At 42.8% G+C, this 18,666-nt stretch overlaps 1 protein-coding gene across 5 annotated transcripts in view; it reads right to left on the minus strand.

The window, feature by feature from the left end:
- Positions 1-2,453: 2,453 nt before the first annotated feature.
- Cngl (Cyclic nucleotide-gated ion channel-like) overlaps positions 2,454-18,666 on the minus strand; it is a 64,325-nt gene continuing 48,112 nt past the window's right edge. For all 5 annotated transcript variants that reach the window (XM_089476122.1, XM_089476121.1, XM_089476118.1 and 2 more), the window contains 15 exons: positions 18,364-18,499; positions 18,096-18,299; positions 16,167-16,274; positions 15,927-16,067; positions 15,709-15,861; positions 15,518-15,648; positions 15,307-15,390; positions 14,453-14,606; positions 13,993-14,393; positions 13,555-13,899; positions 13,278-13,497; positions 11,288-11,497; positions 9,053-11,147; positions 7,156-7,466; positions 2,454-5,309 (listed from right to left, as the gene is read on the minus strand). In XM_089476122.1, the coding sequence (XP_089332248.1) occupies positions 4,425-5,309; positions 7,156-7,466; positions 9,053-11,147; positions 11,288-11,497; positions 13,278-13,497; positions 13,555-13,899; positions 13,993-14,393; positions 14,453-14,606; positions 15,307-15,390; positions 15,518-15,648; positions 15,709-15,861; positions 15,927-16,067; positions 16,167-16,274; positions 18,096-18,299; positions 18,364-18,499 (5,578 nt within the window). In that variant the 3' untranslated portion in view covers positions 2,454-4,424. The remainder of the gene's footprint in view (positions 5,310-7,155; positions 7,467-9,052; positions 11,148-11,287; positions 11,498-13,277; positions 13,498-13,554; positions 13,900-13,992; positions 14,394-14,452; positions 14,607-15,306; positions 15,391-15,517; positions 15,649-15,708; positions 15,862-15,926; positions 16,068-16,166; positions 16,275-18,095; positions 18,300-18,363; positions 18,500-18,666) is intronic.

The following is an 18,666-nucleotide window of genomic DNA, read 5'->3' on the forward strand; positions in this document are numbered from 1 at the left end:
TTGTATTATGTTTTTTCTTCATATTTTGTATTTGTTTTCATTTATCAAATTTCACCTTAGTTGCATTTGTTTTTCGCATATTTAGTATTATTTTATATTTTTATTTATCTGAGGTTTGTTTATGATCTCTCATCTGTTTTGCTATATAATTTAAGGACTTTAGTGCAGCAACATCATATCTGAGTGAATGAGTCGAATTGATATGATGCAATTTTTGTTGTCTTTTTTATTTTTTTTTTTTGGAACACGAAGAGTTTGTTCGGAATTGAGAGGCAATTGTTCTGTTAATCCTTTCGGGATTTCGCTTAAACTGTTTCGTTTCTTTATTTGCATTTCTTTAACATGTGCTAATTTCATTTTCTTTATGTATACTTCATATATTTCTTTAATTCTATAATAATTTGCATTCATTTGTTCTTAAACTGACGAAATTAGCAATAAAATTACAGATACAGAGAGAGAGAGAGAGAGAGAAAGAGGGAGGATGAGAGAGAAGGGGTGCGTGGAACAGAAACCAAATGAAAAACAAAATTATGAATACGTTAAGACTAGGCTCTTGTGGGGAACTCTTAATAGGCTACCTTAAACTAGTGTACAAAAATATCGATAACTTTAAAGCGATTAATTTTAAAACAACAACAACGACATCAATTTGTAATACTTAAAATACTGTCATATACATAATTATTACAGAGAGAGAGAGAGTCGAAAGATGGGAATATGAATGGGGAGGGAGGGTCGATTGGGGATTTGTTGTCAATAAATCAGTTAAAGTATTCATTTACATAAGTATTATAATTGACTCACAGAGTTTCATACAATTCGTGTGTGTTTGTGGATGTGTTTTCTCTTCTACTATCGATTGGAACTTTCTTTGTAATATTTCGATTACAATTTAGATTCAAGTCTGTGATCGATATACTTGAAGGAATTGCAAATACCACATAGATATATTCCGTATTCTGGAAAAATTGAAACAAAAAAAAAAACGATCGAACCGAAATTTGTCTATCATATTTGTAATTCTTTCAGCTATTGCTGGGTATACCTTCGAAAGTAGTAGCCTTATCGATAACCAATTTTCGATAATAGACTCGAATATTTTAGGGCGTATTTTTTCTGCTTCTTTCATAGCTATCGACGTGATTTCTTGTTTATTCTTGGCTCACGCTCAAATTCAAATTTCAGAGATAAAGCTCTATATATGGAAGAGTTCTTAAAGATGTTCTCAATCCCTTCAACTTTGGTGTGTGTTGGAGTGCTGGTTTGGTTGCATTGTTGTGATGCAAGCTATGTGATGAAGTTTATACAGTTTACATTTATCATAGTTGCATTTATATATCGTAAGATCCGTTAGATTTTAGTTGTATTACATTTGCTAGCATCGTGCTCTAAACTTTTGTCACGTTTGTCCTTGTATAAAAAGGAAATACCAAACTCAAAACTTTTGTGGTCCCTGGCGTATGTAAATAAAAAATAAAAAATAAAATCTATTTACTTCTCATTTCCAAGATTAACAATTACAGAACGAATGTGAAAAACAAGATAATACTTATGTTTGTACATATGTCTCCCATGTGCATACATAGACTATATAGATTCACTTAACAGTATAGATGATTAAGAGACTTCGATTAAGTTGTGCTTGTCGATTTATAGTTCATTTGGTTTTGTTTTCCTTTTGGTACGTTTAATTAAATTTAGTTGGACTGTTTAGCTGGCTGTGACCCATTTATTGAACCCATTGAAATTGTTCCTTGAATTGATGCGCTACCGTCATCGATATCGATGTCGATTTGGCATATTTTGTTTTTTTGTACAATGCGAAATGGCGCACAACTCAAACGCCGACTAGTAGTTAGTTAGTTGTTGTTGTTGTTGTATCTCTTACATATTGTTAGTAGGTAGTAGCATATAGAACATATGTATATAGTATATGTGGTGTGTATAGATATATAAATATTATCTGAATAGTGTCGCTTGTTTTTCGTTTTTTTCGTCGTGCGCTACATACACAATGCGAATAGTTACGTTAGCTTGCTCTGTTATTTTTTGTTTATCGATAACGCTTAACGATTAAGAACGTTTGCTTTCTAGGCGCTACGAAACTCTCTATAGTGGACGTGGCTAGGCCTTCGATTAATCGCCACATTTGACTACAAATAACAACTGTTCGGCTAGGGCGGAGCGTGTGGTCGAGCGTAGAGTTGCCAAAACGATCGATAAATATATCGATAAGTAGACTAAAAACCAATTAGGTAGGCTCGGTTACGTCCTGCCTTGACCATTTCTGCGTAAACCAAAATATTATTAATCTTGAACGATATCAGCAGTGCTATCGATAATTTTGCAGCTTTGGTACACTGTTCAAGGCGGTGTGGGGACGGTCTCTAACAGTGTTAAAAGGTATTTCATTTCTAGCTTAAAGTAACAAGTTTTTCTCTTAAAATCTTTCGATTAAAAACAGTTTGTTCTTTGTTTTTTTCATTGTTTTTTTCTTTTTTTTTCTTGTTTCATAACACAATATAACAATTAGTTTGTTGTTGAGTTTGCGCTTCTTGAAGTTAACTATTTATGTTTCCGTTTTTCCATTAGGTTAAGTTTTTGTTTAAAGTGTTACAATAAAATGGCGCTTAGCTTATAGATGAAACATTAGATTGGAGGAGCTTCTATTTAGTTAGGAGCTAAGCTTAAGTATTGTTGTTTGTGCATTTGCTAGAGACTAAACTAAGAGACTTTTTTGAAAAGCCCGCATTAACGTAGAGGAAGTTGGCGTTTTATAAAAGCTTAAGTGTACCCAGCGAGCTTTAAGGAGAAGGTGCTCCAAAACGAAAACTATAAAGCCAACAAATGTATCGCCTAGACTAGACTAGATGTGAGATGAGTTAGGAGTAGTATCGATTATTGCTGTATTCCATTGGACTCTAGGCTAGATTGCTATAGTGTAGGTAGGTCTGGTAATAGGTAGACTAACGCTTAGACAGATCTAATAATAATAATAATAATAATAATAATAATCATAACTTCCAACTTATTATCCGTGTGCTAATAGTATATATATATGTATGTATATGTATGTATGTATATTCTAATGGCTCTATATATAAGTATTTGTATATTATATAACTTTATATATATATACTAAATATCTATATGTCTATTTATATACATATATTTGTGTGTGTGTCTATCTCATTTACTCTCGGTTTCTGTGTGGTGTTCAGAATTTGGTATCTTCGCTTGTTGCTGTTGTTCCTTGAATTGATTAGTATTTAAAATGTTTCTTAAATAGTTCTCTATATAAGTTATTAAAGCTTTCGGTTTTCGTTACACTATTTCATATCATATCATATATAAATATTTGTATTCATATATGTATATACCATATATATATACATAGATGTATATATAGATTTGTGTTTGTGTCTGTGTATATATATATAACTACTAATACCTAATAGGATAAGAGGTATATACATTTTGGTATTTCCATTAGCCATTTCTATTGAGGCGCAGCCCATCCACCGGGATACGTCCAGGACCCAAGGCAAAAGATGAATGGATCTGAACTTTATACTCATCACACATTTGAAATACTCATACAAATCATATAATGGGCGCCAATGGCATGGACGCTATATATAGGACGGTATTATATCTAGGTACTCGCAGATGGCCGATGTATCAAATCTTAAGCAAAACGATAACGATATCAAGAGAGCTGAATGCAGATATGTTTATGATTTAGATGATTTAAGGGAGTGCAAAAAATATATATATATATATAAAGAAGCTGACAATGAAAAATATAATGATATCGATTTCGATAACATGGGAAGTGGAAGAACAGAATATAGTATGATAGCTAAATCTTTGGTTGCCTTTGGCGATAGTTAACGATAACGATAACAGCAGAGTTGGCAATTACAATATGAAGATGACAAAGTTATCGATCTTGATGGACAATCAATAAGAGCCTTGAATGACAGCAACGTAAGTGATATGAGTAAGTCGAATATGGCAATGGCTAGGAACGAACACGATAACGATAACATAAAGGGTGATAGCGATAACGATAACTGGAGTATACTGTATACATGGAGAATGTTGAACAATTGCGAATAAATGAATAGTTAAACTGGGTTTCTGGACTTTCTGGTAGATGGGCTACTCAATTTGGTTTCTTGTCTTCTTCTTCTTCTTCTTCTTCTTTACTCTTATCTCAATTTCTAATTTGTATGGAGTGTTCATTTTCATTACTTTCATCTCCTTTTCGTGGGTTTCTTGCTCTGGTGAATGGTTTTAGGGCTAATCATATAATGTACTGAAGTGTAGTGTCGTGTATTTGTTGCACCTTCCGTAATGCTGTCCGATGGTTAGTCGTGTCGGTCCGTGCTGGCGTGGTCCTCCTGTGATTATAGTTCTCAAAGCTTGTCTTTGTCCCGATCGATGCTCATTGCTTTAAAGATGCCACGCCCGATGCCATAGCGCAGGTTGAACTGATCCAGGCTGGAGGCGCGCGGTCGATTGCTGCCACTGGCTGTGGCATCCGCCTCTACAGCTGCACTCGCCTGGCCAGCGGCGCTGCCACTTGCGCTGGCTCCGATGCCGGCTGCTAGACGCTCATCGGCGTCCGTTTCGCTGCACTCGGTCTCGGTGTCGCTGAACTTGCGGCGTCTGCGCAGAAACGTGCTGCAGTGCCGCAGCTCGCCCAGGTTGTCGGACAGTGAGTGCCCGCGCTTGCGCTCCTGCCTCTCCATTTCGGCGGCCAGCATTTGCACCTCCCAGTCGTTGTTGCTGCTGCCTGTGGCCGCCACGAGTGCCGCGCCGCTCAGCTCATCCTCGGCCTCATCATCGTCGTCCTCGTCGTCGTCGTCCACATCCACGTTCACTTTGCTGGACGATGAACTCGAACTGGAGCTCTCGCCAATATCCAGAATGACGCTGTCCGAGAGTCGAGTCAGATTGCCCGTCACATCGGAGATCATCATGGCCGCCGCGTTGCTGCTGCTGCTGCTGCTATCGGCTGTCAGGCCGCCGCCCATGCTGCTGCCCATCCCCAGGCCCTGCTCATGCCAGTCCCGATAGCCGGGCAGAGCAGCCCCGCCCCTACTGCTGTGCGGCGCATAGAAGCTGGGGTGGCTCTGCGCGTGCCGCGTTGCCAAGGTGCCCGGCCCGCTGTAGTAGCTGCTCGGGCAGTTGAGCGCATTCGCCGAGGCCGCATGATACCGGCTGGGGCCGGGCGATATGCTGCGCCGGCCCTGGATGGGTGGCGAGGAGGTGAACACAGTGTCCAGCGAGTCGCCGCGCTGCAGGCAAACCGGGATAAGAGAATAAGCACAATGAAAAACGGGTAAGAAAGCTCCAGTCGAGATTGCTCGACTACGAGATTCCCTGTACTCTTCAAGGAACGTCAAGGATTTTTCCATAACTCTAAGTTGCCTTCCACAAACAGACAGATAAACAGATAAACTTACTCTAATAAATTAAGTGTTCAATAATTTGCTTTATAGATGGACTATATACATATGTGGGGAGAGGCATGTGAATTTGGGGGTGGGAGGCGGAATGTAACAAAAGCCGAAATTCTATAAAATAAATACGAATCTATGTTCAAAATTTGGAGACTCTAGCTCTGAAGATCTAGGAGATATAATATTTAAAATGATAAACCGATAAGGTTTTTAATCGATAACTAAATAACGAAAGTAGTTATCGATTTTTTAAGATAATAACTTAAGAAAAGTTTAAAGTCTGTAGCTCTTATATCTTCTGAGATTGACGCGTTCAATTATACGGACAAACATATCGACTCAGTTCGTCGCCCTGATCAAGAATATATACACTATACTTTATAGGGTCTGCCACGCCTCTTTCTGCCCGTTACATACTTTTAACAGAACCATCATACCCTGCTTTCCCATTTCCAATGGGTTCAGGGTATACAAAAATGGATTATCAGCGCATCGCATCGCATCGCATTTCCTTTGCCCTGCCAAGCGAACATGCACTCGGCGCAGTGACGTGGCATATGCACAATTTGTCCAGGAAACCTACGGGCAAGCCAGCAACAGCTGCTCAAGAAATTTGCTTAATGGTGTGCCGTTCGGGTTGCAAAAATGCTATGCGAAACAAGAGGCAGCCGGAGTCCACAGTCTGCTGCATTTTTAAATTGCTCAATAAATGACTTCAGCTGCTCATTTGGTTAGACGAGCTGAGTAGGCAGCACATGCACCTGACGCCTTCGAGTTATTGGCTATGAATTGAACATTATCAAGTTTAAGCTAAATTTGCAAAATTTGTTGAATTTGTTCAATTTGCTGAATTTGCTGACAACTATAGTTAGGCTCTGTTTTTGTACTCGGTATCAAATAAGAAGGAGAAACGACTGAATAATACTCTTCCAAGAAGCTATAAAGGTCTCATTAAAAACTTCATATTTCCGACAATGAAATATATACATACATAAATATATTAGGAGGCTTTTATTTATTCTTATTTCTAGCTCAAACTAAACTCTATTGTACTCTTCTCCTTCTTCCATTAGTCATCATCGCACTATAACCATCCATCGACAGATTCAGCCATCGGCCTTAGAGCTGGTTACTCAAATCTCTCATTGGCCTACTGATTTTTACTCAAATACTTTGGAATATATTGCTCTCTTATCGAATGCACTAGATCTATATATTGCCCTCGAGAGTGACAAGTGAAACTCCGCCGGAATTCGGTTTTCAATGATATGCTTGATAAAAAACATTGGAAGATGTATGTATGTAGTTTATTTTTCTGATTTGTCACGCCTATCTATATTTTATCTATACTTATATATCTTGTAAACTTTTCAAATATGTGAAGCGTGGAATTTCTCGCTGTAAGACCGTAGATTTGCCACGCCCTTGTTGACATACTTATGTATATATAGAATATGATAGTACATGAATTTATGTGAAGAGCTTTACAGAAAGGTAAGTATCAAATTTTGAGGCGGGACTCCCAAGCAGCTCTTACAATCCATGTGGAGGTCATGGAGGTCAGATATCCTATTGAGTATTAGAAAAGTCTTAGCTTTTCATAACAAGACAGACGGACGGACATGCTTAGTGGAAAACCAATATACTCGTCTCATTTTCATTTTTACACTGAGGCACTTACCATAAAGAGCAACTCGGCCGAGGAGCCCGAACTGCTGTTATCCTGCTCGGCCGGCTCGTCGTCGTCGACGGATAGCTGGGGCAGCTTCTCCCGCTTGATGCGGCGCGTCGTCGATGGCATCGCTGGTTTCTGTTCGATGGAGCGCAGCTTCAGCTGCAGCTGGGCGATGATGGCGTCGCGCCGTCTCACCTCGCCGGCCATATTCGAGAACTGCGACTCGAACTTCGAGTGCATTTCGTTCATGTGCGTCTTGATCACGTGATTGATGCCGCTCAGTATCTGATTGAAGTAGTCCTGCGCCTCTGGAAAGCCTTGAATTCAAATTCAAATGGAGTATCGTGCATAGGTTAGTAACTGAATGCAATCGGCTGGCAATGCAACCCTGTGTGCGTGCGCTTGCGGTACAGTTGTGTACGGTCCCTGGCGGGCAGGTGAGAGAGGCACAGCTAGGCGTGCGCGTGTGTGTGCGACTGTGTGTGTGTGTATGTGTGTGTGTGTGCGTGTGTTTTAGTGTGAAAGACAGAGACAGAGACAACTAGGACAACACGTTGTGGTCGTTGTTGTTATTGTTGTTGCTGTTGCTGTTGTTGTCATTACTGCTGTTGTTGTGGTTGTTGTTGTTGTAGTAATACCAAGTGATAAGCAAAATAGGTTATGCATACATACGCAGATTACAGTTATTTACACACATTCCCATACAAATTACAGCTGCCTTTGCGCAAAAGTTTCGAGAGTTTTTCATTCTGGATTTCAGTGTTTCATTTGGTTTGGCAAATTTTACGTATTTACAGAAGCGTTTAGTGTTCTCTATGTGTGTGTGTGAGAGAGGGTGTGTGTTTGTGTGTGTGTGTGTGTGTGTGTGTGCGTGTTTGTTACATGCTGAAGAACTGTACGCCGTCGTCGTTGTTTCATTCCATTGCGTTCCAAAGCGTGCGTGCGCGTGCTTCGATACGTTTCAAGCTCAGTTTATCGATAACGCTTATCGATGACGAGCTCATACGCTTAACGGGCTGAAAATGCTATTGTGGCAGTGCAGATCGTGTACTTAACCCAACAAGAATGTTATTCATCTCTATAAAGTCAAAGCTTATACATAAATAATATACATAAATAATATGTGAAATAAATATTTACATTTCAACAGTACTCAAAAAGCTCTTACGTATACGCAAATCGATATGACTGTATATACCTTAGCTTATGTACAGTACAAATATACATATTCTATACTTAAAAGACCTATTAAGAAATTGACTTTGTCTGTAATTAAAATTTTTTTTTTTTTTTAAGTTAAGGTAAATTAAAAAGGTGCTATCAACTCTTAGCCTAGCAGAAAAGCATTCGCAATGTTAAGCAATATATCAGCAATATCCTAAATCATATCAAATAGCAATTAATAGATGGCATTACCATGCATAAATTTAAAGATAGAGAGAGAAAGACAGAGACAGAGACAGAGACAGAGAGAGATAGAGGACTAGCGAGAGAGACAAAGAGAGATAGCGGGAAAGCCAGAGCGAAGCATTCGAATTTTGTGTAGTGTGCCATCAGGCGCTGCAAAGGGCATGCAGAGCGCTTCAGTCTGAGTCGCATTAGGGGTATTCCTTTTTTTTAGATAAGAAAGAAAATAAACCAACAAACAAACAACAATTCTCAAATAGAGTAAGACTAAAATCAACTTGAATTCACTTGAATGGAATACCCCTAATGTTGGCCAGAGGCAGCACAATCGATAAATAGATTTACTAAGTGTTGTTGAGCTTGAGGGCGTGGTAAGCGTTAGACTTGGAGTAATTGTATTTGATATAAATATAAATATATAGATATATGGATACATTTTCAAGTATAGGACAGATCTGCAAGAGAGTCACCTAGCGATAGCAGTTCTCGTAATTACCTTCCAGTTTGGGCAACTGACCCGCCTGGCCGCTCGCATTGGTCGTGTTCTGCCGGAGCTGCAAATTCAAATTCAAATCTGTGGATGTTGTGGATTGTGCATGAAATTCGGTATTCGACGAGCATTCGACCACATACGATGCGGATGCGGATGCGGATGCCGATGCGGTTGCGGTTGCGGTTGCGGTTGCCGAAGCGGAAGCGGAAGCGGATGCGATTGACGTTGAGCCGTTGCCAACGCCAGCGATGACGCCGTTGCCGCCCATCAGCTGCGGCTCAAATGCGGCGAAATACTCTTGCGGCGAATTCGTTGGCGTTACCAATGCCAACGTCGGCGACCAGACGGCCTGATCTGGCAGCATTGTCCGTGACGTTGCCACACTGTCATTGCCGTTGCCCGAACCGATGACAGTAACCGAGCCCGTACCCGTAACCGTACTTATACCCGTACTCGAACCGGAACCGTATAGCGTGCTGTTGCTTTTGCTGCTGCTGTTGTTGTTGTTGTTGTTGTTGTTGAGGCAAACAGCAGCCGCAGCAACAGCAGCACCACCACCGCCGATTGCCGCGAAGTGCCCCTGCTCTGTGGCACTGGAGGGCGGGCTAGAAAGAGTTGAATGGAAGGTTACACTCTTCAAGAGCTTACTGTGCCTGGCCACGTACCCTTCCAAGGTCGGCTCCATTAACAGCCCCCTCGACAGTGCACTGGTTTTGGCCTTGGCCTTGGCCTTGGTCTTGGTCTTGGCATTCGCCTCGTCTTGGGCATCACCATCGGCAGTACCACCGACACCACCACCACCACCACTGCCACTACCATCGTCAGCAGCAGCACCCTGCTGCATCTTCTTCAGTATACTCTTCAGCTTGCGCCGCTCCACCGTCTCGTTCGACTCGGGGCTGAGGGGCATGTAGTCCAGCTGTTTCAGTTGCTGCTTCGAGTTGCCGTCCGATGTGGATGTGTTGGTCGAAATGGATGTGGACGTGGAGCTGCTGGTGGTGGTGGCCGACTCGTAGGTGCTCAGAAACTGAGAGTAGATGCCGGAGGTGTCGCTATAGCAGCGGTACAGTGACTCCGTAATGGGCGCCTCGTTGTTGTTGCCGCTGCTCGATTTCGAGCAGTCCAGGCTGAAGCTGCGCGTCTGCAGCGCCTTCTCCAGCTCGGCCAGCTTCTGGCGCTCATTCAATATCTTCAGCCGCTTCACGAACGGCAGTCCACAATATTCCGGCGACAGGTCGAACACGCTCTGATATAGTTTACGGCCGCCCGTCGTGGCCTCGCCCTCGGGCAGCTTCTGTTCCGGCTTCTGCAGGCGCAGGCAGTCGCGCGCCGTGGTCAGCGTGCTGCGCGTGCTCGAGGAGCAGGTGCTTGAGGTGGAGCCATGGCCACGCCCATGCCCATGCCCGTGTCCATGACCATGGCCATGGCCATGGCTGTGGCGGGAGCTGCGGGCACTGTGGTGGCGTGGTCGAGCATTTGTGGTGCTCTCCATTTGCTGTGGTATATTGCTCAGCGAGTAGTTCTTCAGCGGCGTTGCCAGATCGTCCGGTGAGCAGTTGTTTAAGCTCGTGTAGCTCGACGACATGAGCGTGGCCAGCTTCAGCTTGGACCAGGGCTTGATTGGCGTGCCATCAGTGTCCGTGTCCGATTGCTGTGGTGTGAACGGCCTCAGCGGCTTCTTCGACAGGCTGGCGGTGGCGGCCAAGCTCTGCCCAACTGCACCACCCACAATAGTTGGCTCCATTGGCAGCGCTGGCAACGTGGGCATCGCTGGCAACGTTGGCAGCGCTGGGCCGCTATGCTTGGCCACCACGGCCAGCGATTTGGGTGGCTCCTTTTTGGCTATGGCACCGGTGGTGCTGGTGGTCCCGGACGCGCTTGTGGTGCTGCTATGGCCGGCACCACTTGGTATGGCCGGCACCACGCCCTGCAACTGTTGTATCTTCTGCTTGAAGGAGACTTTCATGATGGGCTTGATTTGGGCAACGGTCAGACTTTGGCTAGCACCCGCAGCACCACTCGCTGCCCCACCAACACCGCCCACACCCGTTGCCGTCGCAAAGTCCACCTTGCTGCTGATGTTGGGCGGCGTGTTGACCTAAGGGCGGGACGGATAGAAAGTGCAATTAATATCGAGTGGATGACAAGTGGAAGCTGTGTGTGTGTGGTGCTTGATATTCAGAGATAAAAAGAGAAAAAGAAAGAGAGGAGAGAGAGAGAGGTGTTTTCGTGGTTTACCATGACGAGTTGGGTCTCGCTGCCAGCACCCGATTGTGGCTCATTTTTAATTTTCAACTGCTGCAATCGCTGGATCAGCGGAAAGCCTTCGTTGAACTCGCGTTCGGGCTCTTCCTGTATCGATTCCTGCGGCGATAACGTACACGTTACATGTGAGTGAGGTGGAGATTTCTGTGGTGGTGTGGACTTAACAGCTCGCTCTTCGCGATCCTAGTGCAAGACACATAAAGACACATACAAAAACTACTATTTAGGAGAGCCGGGGTTCATTACATAACATACAACACGAATTTTGCTGGATTGATTGTAATTTTGTTGTTTGTTTTTCTTATTGGATTATAAGCTTAATCAAATCAAGTTCCAAATCAAAATTTTACAAATGCCAAATCAAAGTTTGTTCAACTCTTTTTCAACAGCGTATGCGAGATGCGAGGTGAGGTGTAGTCAACTGTGGTGTGTTGTCCATGTAAGCTTTGGTGAGCTATGGCCAAATGTTGTAAAGCATGAAATGGTAGTGTGATAAAAAGAGCATGATGGCGTCATTGGTGAGCTTTATGTGTGGTGTATTGGCAGGATCCGTATGTAAGTGGATAGCTTAATGAACTGTGGTGTGTTGTACATGTAAAGTGTGGCGAGTTATGTTCGATTATTGGTAAGCAAAAAGCTCTAACATGTCTTATGTCGGCGTATTTGGTGAGTTTTATATGAGCTGTTTTAAAGTGTGGTGTATTGGAGGGAGTATTATAAGTATGTTGCGTGTAGTAGTTTTCTCCATTATGGTGTCAGCATGTGTGGTGAGTTTGATACGTGGTGTATTGGCAAAAGATGCATGAAAATGGTTAGTATAGGAAATGGTCTACCCAGCTAAGCTGGATGGTGTGTATTAGTATTATAGTTTTCTCCGTTACAGTCCATTTTTGTATATAAGGTAATTGTTACTCTGTAGTTTGGTGGATTTTGTTATAGGTTGAGGATAGTTATGAGTGGCGTGTTTCTGTTTTCACATGTCTTAAGTCTGTTTTCTTGTATAAAATATAGTTTCAAGCAAGCAACTAATTTTGGGATAGTTTTAAAGGCGGCTGTCAAGCAAATTTGGATTCACTAATTAGCTTTGGTTTACAGCAACACAACATAGATCGTTCTATTATCAGAATAGCATACAAATCTGTCGGCGATAATATATTAATATACCCTGATCTAACATTTGCTTCTGTCAGACCTTACCTTGCTAGCAAATCATATATTTTGAAGCTCGATTATTGTCACCTTTCAGGCACATCTGATTGCTAACTAACGAGAGCTTTAACAGCAACTTAAAGCAACGGATTCAGTGCGTGCTCCATACAGGGTATTATCAATCGAATGACGATAATAATAAATGCTAAGAAAGGTGTATTATAAAGTGCACTAAAAGCAATTCAATATCGAGCTATAACCGTTCAGCAAATTCAAATCAAACAAAATGAACGAGGAACTAGAATTAAAGAGGAAGCAGCACTCGATGCAACTCAAAAAATAGAAGAGAGTGCGCATCGAGCGGGTATAAGTGTGAGTATAAGAGTGCTTGTACATGTGAGTATAAGAGTGTGCGGCTGTGCGTATTCGTGGGTATAAGAGTGCTTGTGTGTATATCTGGATAACCGTAGGCATTGTTACGTATACGTATGTATATGTTTTGTTGTAACTGTACTGTACTGTACTGGTTGCTTGAGTGTTGGGATAAACTCCATTAAAAGCTCGTGAGGCAATGAGGCGAATGAATTAAAGACGATATACACGACAGTTGCGATACGTGTGTAGGTTAGTTTTGCGTATGCACGAATTCCAATTGGAATGGTGAATCGATCAAAATAGTTGGTGAGAGAAATAGAACTGGACGGTGGCGGTGGTTATGGTGGTGGTGGTGGCGGTGGCTGTGACAGTGGGTGGCTGTGGCTGTGATTCATGAACAAATGGCACTGACTATGAATGCTATCTGGCGTCGACTTACCTGCTTCTCTTTGAGCAGGCGCAGCCGCTGCAGCAGCGGCAGCCCCGCCCCAATGGGACTGGGCGTCTTGTCGTGCAGCTCGTCCTTGGCCTCGGCGCTGTCCGCGTCCTTATCGTCGGAGCGAACGCGCGACATGCGCTTCAGCATGATCTTACTGCCGCGTGGTGAGGTATTGTGCAGCGGTTGCATTTCCAGCGACTCGTCGCTCTTACGGGACGTTCTAAATCGAGTGCTGGATAATACGAATTCGATTCAGCAATTATTGGATCTGACTTACCTAGACTTTTTCAGCACATTGCGAAAGCCTTTGACATCGTGCTTCAGCTTGTCCACGATCTTCTTCGAGGCACTGTTCTCGCTGCTGTCGCTCTGATGCACCTGATGGTGATGCGCGTGCGGATGCGGGTGATGCGGATGGGCCGCGGCATAGGCGGCGGCTTCCTTGTCGCTTTGTGCCTTGGCGTATTTCTTGTTCACGCAGCGCACCTCCATGAGGCGTTTGCGTCCGAGCGTCTGCAGGATCTCCTGTGCATCCGGATAGTCCTTCATGGCGGCGAGCACGTCCTCGCGCGACAGCGAGAACAGCTCCGAGTAGCCCACTGAGCGGACATCCGCTGTGCGCCTAGAGCATATTAAGAGTTATAATAAGAGATTGGGAAAGGAAACAAAGGGAAGGGAATGGAAAGGAGGGGAGAACTTCGGGTAGTGCACTCACTTGTTCAGCCCATCCAGATTCAGTATGCCGATCTCACCGAAGAAATCGCCCGCCTTCATGGTGGTCAGCACCTTGCCCGTTTCACTGAGCACCTCCAAGATGCCATCGGCTATGATGAACATCTCGCGAGCCACTTCGCCCTTGCGACAGATCGAATCACCCGGCGTAAAGATGTACGCCTTCATTTTCAGCACCAGATCGTGCAGAAACTCCGGCTGGCACTCTTGGAATATGGTCACCTTCTTCAGTACGCTCAGGTTGACGTGTAAGGCCAATTCGGTTTTCAGCTTATCGGGCAGCAGGCCCAACGCCGTATTTATATCACCCCCACCCTGTATGCGACCCCGCGACCAGCTATAGTCATACCACCGCAGCACTCTCCGCTTCATCCCGCCCGGCACCTACGAAATTCCATAGTGTATCAAATTGCTCAATCATCCTCCATCTCCGATCCACTCACCTTGTGATGCCTCATATAGGTCTTGGCCCCATCAAGTAAACGCTCGAACTCTAGCCGATTGGCATTACGATTCGTTATCACATTACCCACTTGGCCCACAATAGTTGCAAAGATAAAAACGCCAATCAGGTAACTAACGATCGTAAAAATATACCTAAGGAGGGGAAATAAGGGAAAGGGAGATAAGTTAAGTAAATTATGTCAGGTGTTGGCCATATCAAGAGCGAGACAGACAGAGCTGAGAGTGTGAGTGCACCTTGATCATTTAGTCACTGAAGCAGTTTTCACAGTTAGCTCTTGGTTTTCCAAATTTCGAATTTCAGAATTTAAAAGCTTTCAAAAGAATTTTAATTTCAAATTCTCAACAGGAAAATTATTAAGTTAATGTATGTAGGACTGCGATACTTTTTTCCATATAAAGGTCGATTCTCTCTTCCTCTCTCTCCAACTCTGTCTCTCTTTCTCTCTTTCACTCTCTCTCGTCGAATGACATTGAAAAGCTCAGTCAAAGTTTTCGAAAGCACATTTTCAATATATAATCAGCTTTGCATAGTTGTTATTGAAATTGGCTTGGGCAATTGTGAGCGTTAAAATCTGTTTGGAATTGTTGAAGGCTGTCGCACGCTTTCGAAAACTTTGATAGCAATTATATCAAGCAAATATTCATAGAGTAGGCAAGGCTTTGATCGTGATGCATATAACAATTGTCAGAGCAGCAAGGATTTTCTTGTTCACTTTGTGCCAATACAGAAAACGAAACGAACTGGTGGACAGCCCCCAACAATAAGCAAGATTATGTTAAAGATTATATTCAGTTAGACTTAGGTGTTATGAATGCAGTTAGGAACTCATACCCATAGCTAGAGCCAAACTGTAGCAGTCGTGATTTGATGCCACGCCTTGGTATTGATCGAGGGCCGTCCACCGAAAAGTTCGGTCTGTTTTTTTTTTGTTTTTAATCATTTTTTCGTATTTTTTTATAGCATGGGAGACAAGACAAAGCCCACCCCAAAGATATCCAAAATTTAGCTAATAGATCAACATCGATAAGCATCTCATACTCACTCTGCATTCGTCTCAGGGGTGGGCAAATCGCCGATGGTAGTTAGCGTTAGGGTGGACCAATACAGGCTGCCCAAATACTTGCGGGTCAGCGTCGCATAGTCACCTGGCCTATACGGATAGACCCAATCGCCCTGGGAATAAAGCATATAAGTAAATAGATCGCTAGACAGTTGGATGCGCTGAGCACTTACCTGAAAGCCTTCCGCTTCGGAGAGCAAAAAATAGAAACAACCGAACCAATGGGCCAATATTAATAGGATATGAATTAGATTAACAACGCGCCATAAATTTGGCCAAACTGTTCTACTCTCTACGATGTAATAAAATCTCACAGATCGATATACCTGCAAGAGGAAAATAGAGTGTACATGAATAATGAATCGATCTATGCAGGCAGCTCGGAGCTCACTTTAAAAAAGCGCGTAAAACGCAAAAGCGGATGCGTGCCCATCTTCAACTGTAGCAGATCCAAGGGTATCAGCGCAATCATATCGAAGATGAACTCACGCGAGTGCACATAGTGGCAGGCCAGTTTCCTGTCATCATATACCTAAATGGAAGGACATACGATATAAAATATATAAATAGTATATGACATATGATATATGATATATAGTAACTGGCTCTATTCCATATGCGCTACACTCACCATTAGGCCCTGCTCCAGATAGCCAGTACGTAATTGAACTATTATATCTAAGATAAATACAACATCTGTCAGTGAATCGCAGATGAGCCAGAAGGTAGGCACAGATTGCTGTCATTGGTAAAATGTAAAAATAAATTTCAGCACAAATTAGTTGAGATTTTTGCAATTAGTTAGAACAACTCGGGCCAAGGACAATTTTAGTTATTTCAGCAATGCATTTCCACAATTGCAAATGCACACGAAAGTCACCCCGCCCCCGCCAATGGCAGGTGGGCTAAAATAAAGAGCGAGCGACCTCATGGCAGCCAGAGCCAGAACTGAGGCAACAACAACAACAGCAACAACGGCAACAACCAAAGGCCCTGTCACACATTACGGCCTAAAGGTCAACCACGGCGATGCCTCTGCCCGGCGTACCTCTAAACGGTCCTCCGAATATGTGCTCTCCACATTGTTTTGGCAACCCTTAGCCGACTTTAATCTGATGACAAACACCCAGCCTACTGGGCCGTGAGCAAACATTTGCACAGGTCCCCAAAAAACTAAGAGCCCACTAACTAACCAAAGAGCCGAGACCGACACAGACCTCTCTTGAGCCGTCTGCGTGTCTTTTAATTGAGTCATTACGAAACGCCAGGCAGAAGAAAAAAATACACACACACACACAGAAAAGAAGAAAATAATAAAAATACTGAAAAGAAATAAGAAGACATGCCCAAAAGAAAAAGGTCCTTGTTATGACAGGCTGCAGATACCCTATAGAAAACATAATCGATAGAGTTTTGATTCCCTTCATTAAACCACTTCAAATCAAATTTTTACTTTGGCATTGCCTAAAATATAGATATACAAAAATTGAAAATTTATATTTGCTATCAATTGAATAATTTTGTCCGTTATATTCCTAAAAAAATATAAACAAAAATGAAATAAAATAAAAGTTAATCAAATAAAATAAAATGCTGCAAATACAGTCCAATCCGGTTATAACGACTCCGTAGCATCCATACGGTTATTGCGACGAAAATTCAGGACCCCAGAAAAACTTATATGAGCAGACTAATAGAGTTGAAGCGTCTTTCGGCTATAACGACGGTTCCGGATCGCTATAACCGGATTCTACTGCATACATATATAACACTTTTTATGCATCATAACTTACAGTTATGCTTCAAAGTTTCCAGAATTTCCTACGATTATTTTATTAATGTCATGATGTAAATAACCATTAAAGTTTATATAGAAAGAATTTTGCCCCTCTCCCATAAACTCTCCCAAGTATTGAACTGTTCCTAAGTAACTTCTTTGCTGATAAACTCCCTGTTATTGCCATCCCTAAACGCATGCCATTCCGATCAAGCACATCGACCTTTTTATGGAAAGAGTAATACATTCACTTCATATATTTCAGCCACGTTGACTGGATGAGTTATAAAAATCTTGCGAAGCTTTACATTTGGGCAAACCCAAAGACTAATCAGCATCCCTCATGCCGTTGTTTTGCGCTGACAGGAATGTTTTCTTTATTCTTTTCTTTTTTCCTGATGTAGCCATATTACCTTGGCTTGCCTCGCCTTCAGCTAGTTAAGTTATTAAGCCCACTTTTAAAAGGACCCCAGCAAGAATTCAAGGACTCGTGGGAGTTGCCTTTTCTCGTCTTTTACTGAAATACCTAATAAACTTCATTGTTTGAGGAAATTTTATGGCCGTCGGGCATTATTATTAAGCAGCAAGTCAACTCATCTTACAGAACTTGAAGCATTATGACAAAAGGTGTTCTCTTTCCTCAATGGCAGAGGAAAGCCGATGGCGATGGGGCGAGGCGAGTTGAACAGAAAAAGGGGCAGCGGTATAAGAAAAAAATTGAAGGGAGGACAACACAAAAGGTTTGACATTAATGGCCCGGTCGCATAGCATTCACTGACTTACCTGCAGTTCAGGAAAGCTCTGCCTCACAATTAGGGTCCATAGATTATAGAGAACACATATAGTTAACATCATTAACCAATAGAAGTAAAAATTTTCATCTGGATTAACAACGGAGCGTCGTTTCTGCAGATAACGTCGTCGACGCTTCACCGTTTTGTCGACGTCACCAGAGGCACTTTCTGAACCCGTGTCTTCAACAGTTTCCTGTGAATGGCAATTGCAGGGTATGAATCAGCGAGTCGACTCGAATCTCTTTTAAATATCTCACCTGTGTTTCGGGTATCTGTCTAGTTGAGAAACGCTTCAGGAATGAGTCTTCGCGCTTGAGCGGTGGTTTCTTCTGTATGGCCGATGAGATTTGTACGGTGGTGCGGAGTTTCATCCAGCGCTGATTTGAGCGTGTCCTGTACGAGGATATGCCACAAAAGACACACGTTCAAGGATCACAAGTCATCGATAAAGCGAACAACTCTGCTCTAACTAAACTACAACTAATTGCTACAGCTGGTTTCAAACTGAAAAGATCAAGCAACTACGGGAACTGAACGGGAGCAGGAAATGGGGCATAGAT

Source organism: Drosophila arizonae, chromosome X (assembly GCF_054131065.1).
Source record: "Drosophila arizonae isolate 15081-1271.41 chromosome X, UAZ_ARI_1.0, whole genome shotgun sequence".
Lineage (NCBI taxonomy): Eukaryota > Metazoa > Arthropoda > Insecta > Diptera > Drosophilidae > Drosophila > Drosophila arizonae.